The 14,655-nt window shown below is 39.8% G+C and overlaps 1 protein-coding gene and 1 pseudogene across 2 annotated transcripts in view; both read left to right on the top strand.

The window, feature by feature from the left end:
* MNAT1 (MNAT1 component of CDK activating kinase) overlaps nt 1-14,448 on the top strand; it is a 167,383-nt gene extending 152,935 nt beyond the window's left edge. For both annotated transcript variants that reach the window (XM_037031564.1, XM_037031565.1), the window contains one exon: nt 14,017-14,448. In XM_037031564.1, coding sequence (XP_036887459.1) covers nt 14,017-14,137 — 121 coding nt within the window. In that variant the 3' untranslated portion in view covers nt 14,138-14,448. The remainder of the gene's footprint in view (nt 1-14,016) is intronic.
* Nucleotides 11,612-13,985, top strand: LOC118976849 (melanoma inhibitory activity protein 2-like; annotated as a pseudogene).
* Nucleotides 14,449-14,655: the final 207 nt, after the last annotated feature.

Raw genomic sequence — 14,655 nt, 5'->3', positions numbered from 1 at the left:
GTGGGGCTCAATTTCATCTTTTAAAAAATCTACGAACCCCTTTTTAGTGGGAGTTGTTTTCCCATGAGCCTTGGATTATGAAGGCATGTTGACACAGGGATTCACATTTGTATCTGCCAAACTCCTGTTGGCTTCACCAACAGGCTGGACCCATTGTTAATTCTTAATTTGTCAGAGAAGGAACAGGCTTAGGTATTGTGATACATTATGTATAATTTCTTTCCTAGTCATGCCCCTTGACTTTCTTGTGATTGTCCCCAAGCCAGTGAGCAAAATTTCACGACAAGTTGTTTTACATGTGGGATAGCATTTTGTAGATATAGGTTAATATGCAGGAAGCCAAGCCCAGTCCCTGCCTCCAACAGGTCTGAGACCCATGTCCCCTAGGTGCCTACATGGTTGTTGAGTTGCTGGTACCCAGGACCTTTCTGAACTTTAGCCCCTGCTCACGCACTGATTATGAGTCCAATTTCTGGTATCTGAAGTTTTCTTGCTGTTAAGCTTAATTATTTTATTATTATTATTTGTTATAATATATAACATTTTGTGTTATATAGGGAAGCATCTCATGTCTATTTTCAGAATAGTAGAAGAAGAGTTCAGAAGAGTAGGTAAGCCGAGAAGAAAACTATTAATGAGGAAGTAGGTGGGAAAAGAGACATTTAGAGAATCTTTGTCAAAGAGTAGACCTGTCGCCCAAACTATAGGCATTGTTATGGGAGTCAGAGGCTAAGAATATTTCACAGCCAGAGGCTGTCTCCGATTTCGAGGTGAAGGAGGGTGAGGACAGAGAAATGGCCGTTTAATGGTGATGGAGTCAAAATCCTGGATATGAGGAATCAGAGAAAAGAAATTCAGTGAGAGTGGAAATAATGTGGCATTTTAACATTTGAAATAAAGTGTACTCGTGCATGCATAGTATTTGTGAAATATAGATCTGTATGTATGTTTGTGTGTAAATGTATTATATGTTATATATATATATATACATTTTCCTTTTTGTTTTTTAATAAGTAGGTGTTCATGTCCTTGGTTTGCTCTCTTACCTTGTGATAATAGATTAACAAACAGGTCTACTTCTTTTATTTTACCTAATTAAAAAAAAATATAACCTCCACTTACATCTCCATATTTGTGGTACATAGAAAGGTAGAGGCGGGGGCAACATTATTATTGTTGGCCTAGATATGGAAATAGACAGGTACATCACAGTTGAGAAAGGTGAGGTACATACTGATTAGCAGAAGGTAAAATGCTTTGGAAATTTGGGCTATGAAAACCCTATACATTGTGACAGCTTACTTTGTATTAGTAGTATCGAAGAAAATACAAAGGGTGGACAGGGACACTACACTTCTGTGCCAGACAATTTACATATTTTTTCTTGTTTAATCTTCTAAAAACTACTAGGAGGTATTGTTGTCTCACTTTTACAGATAAAGAAACTGAGGCTTAAAAAAATAAAAGCACTTTCCTAATCATAATGTTAATAATTGTCCAAGGAGGGATTCAAACTGAGATGCATCTGTTTCCGAAATCTTTGCCCCTTCTACTAAACTATGATGTCTTTATGGATTTATGTGCTACAGGGAAAGATGGGGAGTGATACGAGATAGAAGACTGAGATCGTTTAGGGAGTTTGCCGTCAGCAGAAAACCATACTCATGGGGAGTTTCCCTTTTGCAAACTTTGGAAGGTGCTTGACTAACTACCACTGAACTGGGAGAGGAAGTGAGTTTGGTTTCTTCATGTAGGCTGTTACTGTAGTATTAGCCATGGAGAGCTCAGTACTCTTCTTCTGGTAAAGAAATAGAAATTTTCAGTATTGTCATGGGGGAAAATTCCAGATTATCAGGGTTTTGGATGAGGGCTCATCGACCACTTAAGTGATTTTTATCTGCCCTTTGTTTTGCTGCTTTGGTAGGTCACCTTTTAAACCTTTGATCAACACTTAGGCTTGCTAACAGAATCGGAGTAGCTATAAATAGTAATATTCACTGAAACGGAGGCCATGTGTCCATGCAGATTATTGACTGGATTGCAGCTGCAGTTTCATGACTATGTTCTGTGCACTCCTTTTTTTATTAATGAAATATTTCATACATAGAGAAAATATATAGTATATGTATTGTATGGAGAATAATAATACAACAGTTGCTGAGTCATTTGTGTTCTCATCACTTCTCCCTCCTCACTCCTTCAAGTCCTGTATTTTGAATTCCAGTTATTGATGTAAGAGATGGAGCATAGCCAGTGCCGTTGACACTCCGTGCACTCATTCCTCGTCCCACTGCACGTCAGAGATTCACTCACCCTAAATATGGTGATTGTCATTTTCTTGCATTTCTTTGCAGTTTGATCATATCTGTACATTCTGTGTTTAGTTTTACTTGTCTAGAACTTTTTATAAATGGAGCATGCTCTACATATTTTCTTTAATTTGTTTTTTTAACCGAGCATTGTGAGATTCTGCAATGTTGATGCATGTATGTAGCTGTAGCTCTTTGTCTTCACTGCTGTATAGTGTTCTGTGGAAGTAATGCCACTTTGTTCATTCTCCTGCCGACGGACATTTTCAGTGTTTCCTTTGCTTTTTGCTGTAAGAAGCACTGCTGCTCTATATCCCAGGAATAGGGCCTTTGGAGCCTAGATGGAGAAGTCTCATGTTTCCTATCTCTGTTGTTATAAGAAGGGGTCAAAAAGGAGTCAAGCCGAGAAGCAGGTTCTACTCCTTTCCAAGTTGTTTACACCTCTCTTACTTCTACCTCGTTTGTAAGACCAGGGGAAGGGAGTGTAGGAGGTATTGGGAGGGGACTGCAGCATCTGGTAAACCTGAATGCACCTTTCTCTTCAAAATATGTTTGAGTATTAGTCAAGGTGGTCCAGAGAAACAGAGTCTATAGGAGAGGAAGGGAGCAAGCAAGAGAGAGGTAGTTAGGTAGGTAGGTAGGTAAGTAGGTAGGATAGATAGATAGGTAGATAGATAGCTATTGAAAATGATTATAGATAGAAGAAAGAAATTTATTATAAAGTATTGGTTCACACTATTATGGAGGCTGAGCAGTTCCACAATCTGCTGTTTGCAAGCTGGAGACCCATGAACACCAGTGGTGCAGTTCGAAGGCCTGAGAGAAAACCAGTGGTGTGTGGACGCCTGTCCCAGTCTAGAGGCCAGTCTGGAGCATCAGGACAGGAGAAGATCGATGTTCAGCTAAAACAGTCAGGCAGAGTGAATTCAGTTTTCCCCCACCTTTTTGTTATTCTCAGGTCCTCCACAGATTGGATAATACCCACCCAAATAGGGGAGGACCACATGCGTACTGTACCAGAAACACCCTCACAGACACAGACACACAGAAATAATGATTAGTCAGACATCTGGGCATCCTGTGGCCACTCAACATAATTTTATGTTGACACATAAAATTCACCACCACAGCTTCTATATCGTAGTTTTCTAGGCCTCTGCCTTAGGCCCTTCTGTGTTCTTATTCCCTACACTCTTCCTAAATATTAGCATCTACTCTTACGGTTTCAAATACCATCTAAATACTGATAACTTCCAAATTGTTATCTTAACTTCACTTTATGCCTCTTCTGTTTCACTTCAGATTCAAGTCCAAAGTTACACTTAGGATCTTTCTTTTCTCTTCTGTCTCAACCCAGTATGATTCTTCTCCATTATTGCTGTGAGGGCATCTTCCCTGTTACACATGACTAGGTAGCTGAAAGTTGACCTTGACACTACTTCGTTCTTCCCTTCCCTGCTCTCATATGCACTGATGCAGTTGGTCCTTAAATATTGCTTGAACGAGTACTTTTCTCTATTTGCACTAACACCACCCTAATTCAGATAGCATTGTCTCACACCTGGAATACAAAAGCATTTTCATAAGAAGTCTCTATAATCAACTCATGCTTTTCTCCCAATCTGTGGTGCAGCCAGATAGCTTATTTAAATGATGAGGTTCCTAACAATAACACCTCAGTGGCTGTCCATTGTCCTGTGAATGCATTTCACAGTTCTTAATATGTCCTAGAAGGTCTTTCTTTTAAAAAAATTGAATTTGTTGGTGTGACATTGGTTGTAGAAGGCCTTCTTTTGGTACTTTCTGCCCAGATCTGTAGCCTCACCCCGGGCGGGGGCCACCTTTCCCTCGTGTTCTCCCGTGTGCTGGGGCTTCTGTCCACTTCCTGTGTGCTCTCTGCTCCTCTTTGTCCTTTGGGTCTAAACTGTCATTTCCTTAGGGAGGTCTTTGCTAAACTTGTTCATGTTGGCTTCCCTTTTTATCCAAACTTGTAGAGCCCTGGCTTTCTCATGATACTCATTATTGAACATGTTTTTTCCCTTGCTGAATTATAAGGTCCATGAAAACATGGAATCTTTGCTGCTTTATTCTCAGGGTTGCTGCAATACTTGGCAAATATTAGGCAGTCAGTAACTTTTTTTTTTGAAGAATGAATGAGCTACATACATATGAATTTCTGCCTTTTACCTCTCCTACCCTTAGGGGAAAATGACTCATCCTGCCTTTTTAAAGATGTGATGACACTTTTGACACACATCTGTTATTAGCATGGACTTCACAGGAAAAAATTACATTAGACAAACCAGAATTTTTAAAAGAACTTGATTTAAGAAATTCAGAAACTCAGATATTTATTTTTATAATACCTATCGTAGTTCCACCACAAAAGTGGCACTTGTCTCTCACTAGGATATATTCCATATGACTCTGATTTGACTTACTTTTAGATTTTTCATGAAACTGCCTTCTCCTCTCTCCCCTCATTATGTTTATCATAATGTTTTAAGGAACAGTAAGTAAAAGCATTATTTATACCGTTTTCCTGCTTATATTGAAATGAGCCAAACATAAAGGTTACTGAGATAATACATGGTTTTGAGAAGTATATTTAAGATTTATCGAAAATCATTTGGTCTGTTGGCAACTCCAGTTTGTCTCATCTCACCTGGTTCCTGAGGTATTTCCTGTGTTCGTCTGTATTAAGTTGATGGGATCTGTCCTTAGAGTTTTGTCAGCTGAGCTTTCCAGATCTACCAGCTGCCAGTTGTCCATGGAATCTGTTACAGCTGTGTCATCTTTGTGTGTGATAGTTCACGCTCAAATCAAGGACGTGTTCCTTTGGCTGTGTGGTCACATTAACTTTCAGTAATAGCTGTCCTCTCCTAGAATGCCTCGTGTCTTTGGCAGCAATTAACTGTACGGTTTACTTCAGTTATAATTCAGAAGGCTTATCTGAGCAATGTGTATTTACCTGTACGCTTGGGCATCACGTGGCTTTTAATTTCTAAATCTGAGCTTTGGTGTTGGGTGCTCTAAATATCTAGAATAATTGGTCACTTGGTTCCCAAGTGTATATAGTATAAATCTGAAGTCAGCTTTAATAATTAGTTTATTCAAGTTGTGTTTTTACTTGATGGCTGGATAATAAAAGTGAAGCATAACATCATGACTGCTTGCTTATAGTTCATGAGCCATGTGTTTCTATAACCGAATTGCCCTCCATGATGTGGACATTACAGATTTGTAGTGCTCTCCCCATTTATCTTAGAATATATGAAGACCAATCTCCCTCTGTAGGCAGTTTGTCTATCCTGACGTCATGGTTGGGTTAGGGTCCCTGAGCTTTAACCTCAGTTTTCAGAATGTTTCTGCCCTTTAAAGGTAAATTGTCTTAGCACACTATTGCTGTGATTGTTTTCAACTCTCATTGAGATAGACTCCAGGTTGTTAATGTCAATTTTTTAATAGTTTTGACTGAATTACTTACAAGGGCTTTTGGTCTTGACAGCTGAGGATCAGATGGCTGATCTTTCTTAATGGCATTTACTTAAATTTTGTAGGTTGGGAGGCAGAACTACTTGGAACTGGTCTGTTTAACGCATGATAGCTTTAAATGCAGACTTTAAAAAATGGGCCACCTTGTAAAAATAAAATCTTAGTCTCCAGAGTTCACTCTCTTTCTTAGTTTAAACCAGTCCAAGTTTTTAACTCTGTGTTTTTCTTTTTTTCTTTTAACTCTCCATAGGGCCTGGTAATTTGAGGTAGAGGGAACCAATATGAACTTCACATTTTCATTTCAATTTAAATTCCAAGATTCTTCGATTCTCTGGAGCCAAAGTTTTTCAAGGGTTTTCGTGAGGGGGTTCTGGCCAGAGGGCAAGAGTGCTGGCCGCCTCTAGGTCTTGAGTGACGAACGACCCCCTGCCCTCTGGCCCCAGCTCTGAACTCGGGAAGCCTGTGGAATAGCACTGCGATGAGCGGAGTCTGCTGCTCCAGCCAGATGGTCAGTATAGGGCTTTTAAAGGAAAGGAAATGGTGAAAGAGTAATCTTAGAGGAACTGCCTTATGAAGTCTTTCTGAAGCTAAGTGTAAATTATACCACCTTCTTTGGGAGCAAAAGCTGCTAAATGTAACAAAAGAAAATAACAGTGTAAGAAATCAAAGTTCAGGAACAAACTTCAAGTGTGGTTTTCTAGTGCTTAATCCTCTCTTCCTCCCCTCCCAGGAGCCATTGCCTCCTTTCCGCTCCCTCCTCCAAAGTCTATTGAAAGCGACTTTGATGGGCAATGGCCAAGGAAGGCAACTTCAGATACAGTGTAAATTAGGGCATAAGGTGCCCTCTGCACAGGAATTATCTTAGATGTGTTTTTGCAAACAGACTTTTTTTAGCCTTATTAAGAAAATAAAGGTAGGATTTTTAAATCTTTGAATTTAGTCTGCATTTAGTAAAAACAAGATATAAAAGGGTATAGGTACCAAAATAAGCACACACACACCCCTGCCCCAGTTTCTGCTTATAAGATTTACAGGTATTTAAAGTAAACCCATGAAAAACAGAAATACTGCCCTGGGATTGGCTAATAGTCAGAGCAATTACCTCTGGGCTCCAAAGTCCAACTGAGCTTGACTTTTGGAAATAAATTTGGCTAAGACTTCTTCCTCCTTCTGTTGTATAAGGGTGTACATGGAATGATACTGACCTCTGCCAGAAACCCCAGGAATCCTATTCAGTGATGTACTTGTAACGGTCATGAAAGAATTAAAACAACACAGATGTGGATTAATGTGAAAAAAGTAGGCAAAACACAAAATTCTGATTGTGTGGTTTCAATGTGGCAGATCCTTTAAAATACTTCGGTGTACCACAATAATTAAAGTGTTTAAGAACATTAAGTTAAGATAGCTAGAAAATAAAGCCCACAGTTGAATAACAAGAATGAACTGTGTTTTATTTTTAAAATTGGAATTAATGTAGGTTGCCATAGTGAAAACAGGTTGAAATATTTAACAGTAACTGTTTTGTGCAGCCCTAGAGATCAAAACCAGCAATGTAAACAGGCAGGTCTTTAAAGAATCATTCTAACAGACATGTTTCATGTAAATGATTGCTAGAAAGGAAATGCATTTTCTTTAGTGCTTGCAAAGAAATTTTAATTGGCTTGGTTTTGGCAGTGAGAATCTACAACTTAGCATTAATAACTCAAAATTGAAAATATTTGCTCATTGCTCTGGGTTATGACTGTGTTCAAGAAACACTATTTTCAGACACTAATTAATCATTTTAAATAAACTTTTTTTACACATTTATGGCATCAGTGGGTATGACTGTTTATTACATTTTACCTATAAAAAGTTGAACTGTTTTATATACTCTTTATGGAAACAGTGCACAGTCATAAATTAAAAGATGCAACTGTTCTGGATATTTTACCGGTGGCCCTGTGTTTTCCTGCCAGCAGTGCAGCTGTTTCGGGTTTCTCGGGATAACACATAAAAGGCTGTGTGTACACTGCGAGTTTATGCTTGAATCGCCAAGCCCGGGATGGTGTGACTCAACTTTCCCAGAAGCAAGTTGTACCAAAATGTGATGAATCAGAACAGCTAGTGGCTAGTGGTCTGTATTACCACTGTGAAAACCAGTTCCCACTTACGATAGCTGGGTTGTGAGGCTGACGGACATCCCTCTGTGGTGCTTGAGTTCTGCCGTGAGTGAGCAGCCATTGGAGCCAAACCAGACTGTTCTTTTGAGGGTCCTAGGAGAGGGAAAAGGGTGATACAGCGTTATCTGGAGTATGGGCAAAAATTATCTGGAAGCTTGTGTCAGGAATGGAACATTGCATTTCCAAGATACTGGAAACATGTTACTCATTTACTACTTGTTCGATAGTGATTGAATTCCCAGTGATTTTATGCTGTTCTAGCTTGATTTTTAGATTTTTCTAAGGCGAGTTAACACTTACCTCATTTCTTGTGCATCAGTCTTAACAGTTTGACATTTTATTGTGTTCTGGGAAGTAATAAACAGATATTTTTATGACCACGAAGTAGGTTTGGTGAATTCTTACTTAAATTCCGTGGGACCTAAGGTTCTACCAAGAGTTTGACAATGACTATTTAATAATAGTAGTCTCCAAAGTGGGATGCATCCCACTGGGGTATATAAGGTGGGAAAAGTTATTGAAACTTATTATTAGGTATTTTTATTTCATCCTGTAAATATTTCTATTATATATTTATAATATACTTGTGTTAGTATAGCATATATATTTGTTATATGTTACTAATACTACATGCATATAATTTCTAGACAAGTACACATTTTAGAAATACATGCTCAAATATATTTTTTCTGTTATAAATATACTATCAAAAAAGTTTGATATGATCTCACCTTTAACAGGAACCTAAACAAAACAAACAAGCAAGCAAAATATAACCAAAGACACTGAAATAGAGAACAGGCTGACAGGGACCAGAGGGGAGAGGGGAGAGAATTTCAGGGGAAAAGGGGAAGGGTTTACAGGAACAAGTGTAAAGGACACATGGACAAAAACTAAGGGGGGGTAGAAATGGGAGGGAGGTGGGGAGCACTGTGGGGGTGGGCTGGGATGGGAGTAAAAGACAGAAAACTGTACTTGAACAATAATTTTAAAAAAAGTTTGGAGATGGTTGCTCAATAAACATTAATTTCCCTTTTCCTTCCACTTTCCCCTTTCACCCTTGGCAGAGAAGCAAAGAATTGAGTTAACACCTTGATTTGTGGCAATGTGAATAAATTACAGCCAATTCCAGGAGCTTATGCCGTGTCTTACTGGGACTACTTTTTCTGTTTGGCCTCTTATAACGCCATATATTTTTAATCACACACGCTTATTAAACATGGATACAAATGAAAAACAGACTTGTTATTATGTTGGAAATAATAAGTTGCTCATGCATCAAGACTTTGACACACAGGAAGTTTGAATGAATGAGTAGAAAAGTTTCCAAGTTATTAAAATGTTCTGGTGCCTGATTTATACATTTGCCATACCCCTAATTCTAAGGTGGGTGAAGCTCCTTTACTTCCTGAGGCCCGAAGAAACAATGCGGTTTCTTAAACTAGGCATTAAAGCAAAGCTAGAAATGTTTGTCTTCCAACAGTGCTGGCAGTCATGCTAACAAGCTGCCCCTCTTTGGTTAGGATTCTCCCAAGTTTTCCCAAGCCTGTTGGTCTACCTTTATCAAGTTAGAAAGTTTGAATGACTAAATAATTATGTGTGATTGAAGAAAAATAGTGTCTTTTAGACTTTTAAAAAAGTTTACTTTTAGACAAAGGACAAGGGAGGAAGAAAGAGGGAAAGAAACATCAGTGTATGAAATATCTCATGCGCCCCCTACTGGGGACCTGGCCCGCAACCCAGGCATGTTCCCTAACTGGGAATTGAACTGACAGCTGGCACTCAATCCACTGAGCCACACCAGCCAGGGCCATACTGTCTTTTGAGATCAGTTCAAAGATTGCTCTGTATTTACTAATTGAGACTTTTTTTTGAACGGAGGGCTCAGTCGCAGAGATTTCTTAGACATGTGATTTTCTAAGGTTTCCTTTCCTGTAAAGAAGACAATCTATTTTGTAATATTGAAGTAATTTTGAAGCAAGTAATATTTTCTCTCTCTTCCTGCATTTGTTTATGTATTTGTTTCAGGACATATGTAAATGCTGAATGGATAAACAAGCCTTCCCTATCTGTAATTTTTGATAACAGGGATAGAGTTCATTGTGCAGATGTGTATAACAGAGCAGTCTTCCAAGGTCATTCTCTATTCCGATATCCTTTTGGCAGTGAGTACAAATTTTTATTCACGTAGACTTACTCTTCCCTCACAGTTGGATTATATTTTAATCTAATTGGTTTGGGCTATTTAAAGTAGGAAGAATAGAAAAGAGAGACCAAAACCCAAAACTTGCAAAGGTTTAAGATACTTGGTGAATGATGAAGAATCAGATCACTCACACGAAGACTCGGTTGTTTCATAGTAAGTAGTGGTAAAACCTTCAGAGGGCAACTGGCAGTAGGTCCGTTTTCATCCCGGGAGAGCCCACAGTTCACCTCTAAGAATGCTTTCAAATAAGTCTGAACAAAAGTAACCTATTTTTTTAAAGAAGAAGAAAAATATACAAATTATCATAGGGTAGTAGGCCTGATCATACTAATAGCAAATGAAAGAAAAAATAAAGGAAATGTAGAACACAACTCCGCAAGTATTCATAAAAGAAGGTAAGTAAATGGGTTTGCCCATGTAAATGTAAATATAGTAAAGCAGTCAAACCAGAGACCCTCCATTTTGTAGTGAAGACAGAAAAAAGCTGCAGTTTCCCCAAGCTCTGTACTTTAAGGGCTCATCATTATAAATAAGTGCTCTGTAAGTTAAATGTAGGCCTGAAGGGCTTATACACTGTCAAAAGATACTGCCGCATCATTGGAAAATGACTTCTCTAAAATAACAATAATAGATCTCTCTCAAATGGCTTGTCTGTAACATAGGCACACACACAGGAAAGAAAATGTAAAAACACACAGAAAAGAAGGTAACTCTGGGAACAATGGAATTAATACTTATATTTTTAGAAATCTGGGCAGGACACACAGGCCTAGGCCATTTCTAACTGGAATGAAGGCGGTAGCTGGTTTTCCTGGACCGGCAGCGCGCCCCAGGATATGATCGGGGCTTGTGTGGGGTGCAGAGAGAAGGCAGTTGTGGTGTGCAAGAAGAAGACGCTGCGGTTTGGGCTTGAGTCCAGCACCGGCTTCTGCCGGAGGGTCACGTGGCACTCACCCAGGCTGTGCCGAAGTGTCTCCAGGGGAAGCCTCACTGCCTCCATGTCCAGCAGCGGGTGGGGGTGGGGCCTTGAGGGGTGGTCTTCTTCATCAGGTCTGAGCTGCCCACACCACATTGCAGAGCTTGAGGCCAAATCCCATTTCCTTGGGCCTGAGCTCCTGGACTTGCAAAGGTGGGAGGCTTCCCCAGGTGCTCAGAGCCCCAGCCCCTTTTAGAGCAACTCCCAGGACGTGTCTGGGAACCTCCTGGGAGGAGAGGAAATTTACTGTGTCCCCGCCTCCCACCTGGCCTAGCAGAAACCAAATCCAGGGGTGAGGTGGGGAGCAGAGGGCAAGTCACAGGCTCTTGCAGGACAGGCTCCGACCTCTGGATCATCTGGACTCAAAGGGCAGCATAGGGACTGAGGCTCCCGCGTGGACAGTGTGGACAGGGGAGGCCGTTAGGCTCTGTACCCTCAGCAACCCCCTGCAGCCTGCTCCCCAGTGGTCTGTTCCGGTTGCCTCTGCAGGTTTGGGTTCTAGACGGAACGCAGCTGCATGTTGTCTGCTGTTTGTGGCCCGGCATGGCCATGGCGGTGGCCGCTCTATCCACAGTAGCCTTGGTGCCGTGGAGGAGCCCAGGACTGCCACTCAGCTGTATTTGGGGCCAGTCCGGGAAAAGCTGTGCAAGGTTGTTGCTGCATTGCCTGAAGATACGAAAAAAGGCCCCAGTCCCATGGGAATTGCCGACGTGTAGCCATTGTTGAATTTTTTGCTGTTGAATTATTCTATTTTATTTTGGGGGGAGAAGTTTTCGAATGATTAGAAGCCGGCTTTATGTGGAGAGCATAAAAAAGCTTGCTGTAGAACTTTCTACACTAATGAAAGAAAAACGTAAACTATTTGAAAAATTTAGCCTCACACAGAAAGAGTATGAAGGCTGAGTCATTAAAAGATTCCAGCTTTGAGAAGAGGTCAACAGAAACTCAAAATTTGGAGGCAGTCTGAAAAGCCAAACAGTTCCAAATCTGAATTTAAGGAAGAAAGACTCTTTCTAGAAGAAGAGGTAAAGGAAGAGAAATCTCAACATTCTGAACTGGATGAATTGGTAGTAGGTATTTCAAAAAGGATACAGAGTCTTTATAAGATGAATCAGAATCACTCACATCACAAGTAGCTGAAGTCAAAACATCCTTCAAAATATTTCAAATGTATGAATAACTTAAGGTAGCTATAAAATATACTTGAAGTGAAAATCCCCAACTTAGGGAAAGCCAGAAATAGCATGTACAAGAATCTGAAGAACAGAAAGAACAAATGAATAAACTTGAACAAAACAACATTTGAAGACTCCAAAGTATATGCACAACAAGTTCTATGTGAGAAAGAAAATCAGACCTAAAGATGCAAGATTGGGCTGCTGTCCTTAGAGAAGACTAAACAGATGATAACTTGGAATTGGAAATGAAGAGAGATTCAGAAAATGGTGCACTATTAATTAGCCAAAAGGGGCTTTGAAGAATGTCAATTCATGCTTCTAAGTTAAAGGCTTCTTTAAAAACCCTAGGAGAAAGAAACCAAACATAACATTAAATTAACTGAAGTAGACAGAAGAAAGGAAGAGCTTATACAGTGTATTAAAATCTCCAGAGTGAACAAGTATCATTGCAGTCAGAAAATGAGATGAACGTCTTGAAAATGAATCAGAAGCTTCGGCAAAAACTTAAAGTAATGACTGATCAAGAAATGAAATCATACTATAGGAAATTAAGAAAATTACTTGTTAAGAGAAAGAGGGACAACTTTCTTAAGCAGATGAAAATATCAAGCATGTAGCTAAAGAGCTGGAGACCTCTAGAAAGTGAGCCAAAGCTCTTGAAGAATTGGAGAGAACCGTTCATTCTTAGCAAGCGCAGATTATTTCCTCTGGGAAAAAAAGCACATGATTGGTTGGCAGCTGGGACTACTGAAAGACACCACAGTGATTTAAAGAAAAATTAATTCAGACAAAAATCAGTTGAAATAGACTTAAATTTGAACTGTTAGAAAAAGATCTTTGTGCTCTTGATATTCCAAACACAGCATTGGCAGAGAGCATTTCCCATATTGTCCCTGAACATTGGGTCAACCTTCATCTAAAATGAGCGTTTTTCTCTCATGATGTACATTTCAAATCGAAATTCCTCTTTGGGATTTGAATCTGCTGTTGATGTCAGCCAAACCTCTAAGAATTTTTATGAGTTTATTTGAGCCAAGCTGATGAAAATTGCTGGGAAGCAAAATGTCAATGGACTGAGAAAATGCTCCAGAGAGTGGTCGTTTTGCGCCTTATTCTACATTACAGTCAAATGAGGGGGGAAAGGGGGTGCGTGGAATCCATTGGTGGTAGATTAGGAAGGTGGGAGACAGCAAAGCAGGGAAACCTCTGGGATTGGATACGATGTAATAAATAGACATACTTTTTTTTTTTTTTTTACATCTTATGGGTGTAGGATAGTTAACAGTTTACAATTAACATGATAACAATAACAATGAGGGGCTTTGTGGGCTCTGCCCAGGTGGGAGATTGTGCCCTGAGGGGTCTGGTAAAAGGAAGTTATGGTGACATTCCTGTTACAGTAGATGCAAAAAGGCAGTAGTCAGGGTAGTTCAGGTAAAGACTGGCCTTCGTCGAGGGAGTAGGGCAGGACTGCCTTTAGTTAGGAAGTTTTCATTTCAAACCATCCTATGTGGCTACTTTAGGTCTCTGAGGATGTAAGGCCCACCACGGATCGCTTACCTGAGCCTGTCAGGTTTAGTGTGTGGCCTCTTTTCCCAGTCCTCAGCTTTACTCCTGCTTTTAAAAAATGTTATCAACTTTGATGTGCCTGCTATATCATGCTACATTTTTGTTTTGTTTTGTTTAGGTATCTGAACCATGTCAGAGCTGCCTCTCCCCAGGACCTTGCTGGAGGCTATACCTCTTCTCTTGCTTGTCACAGAGCGCTCCAGGATGCATTCAGTGGGCTTTTCTGGCAGGCCCCTTAACCTCCATTTCTTCTTTATAAGATTTGGACTTGGGAGCAGAGTGAGGGAGCCTGCAGAAGCAGAGCAAACTTGTAAAACTGCACCCGCCTGCAGCTCCGCAACAGTCCCACCACAGCAGCGTGTGAACGTGTTTATGGAGAGACTGTTTCAGAACCAAGCTGAGCGATATAGTGGATGAATATTCGTGGAAAAAGATTTATTTTTGAAGCTGGAGCCTCATCTGATGGAAGATATGAATAATTTACCCATGTACATTTGAGGTTGACAGGCTTGTAAAATCTTTTTAAAAATAAAGCTAGACTTTATGTTAAGTTTTGTGGTTTTTCTCTTATTACAGTATTTCACTTGAACACATTATAAAATGCCATTTTGAATACGACATTTAGTGTTAATATGCAAGTCTTTATTTCTTCTCATAAAATGTTCCCCTTTTTGCCCTCCCAATGTCTTCTTAATACTAGTTCAGACAAGTGGATATATTTCCTTCTACCAGCAGGTTGTGGCAAGTAAAACCTGAC

This window comes from Sturnira hondurensis, unplaced genomic scaffold (assembly GCF_014824575.4).
Source record: "Sturnira hondurensis isolate 20B ecotype Veracruz unplaced genomic scaffold, ASM1482457v3 Scaffold0021143, whole genome shotgun sequence".
NCBI lineage: Eukaryota > Metazoa > Chordata > Mammalia > Chiroptera > Phyllostomidae > Sturnira > Sturnira hondurensis.
This window is presented reverse-complemented; position numbering and strand designations above follow the sequence as displayed.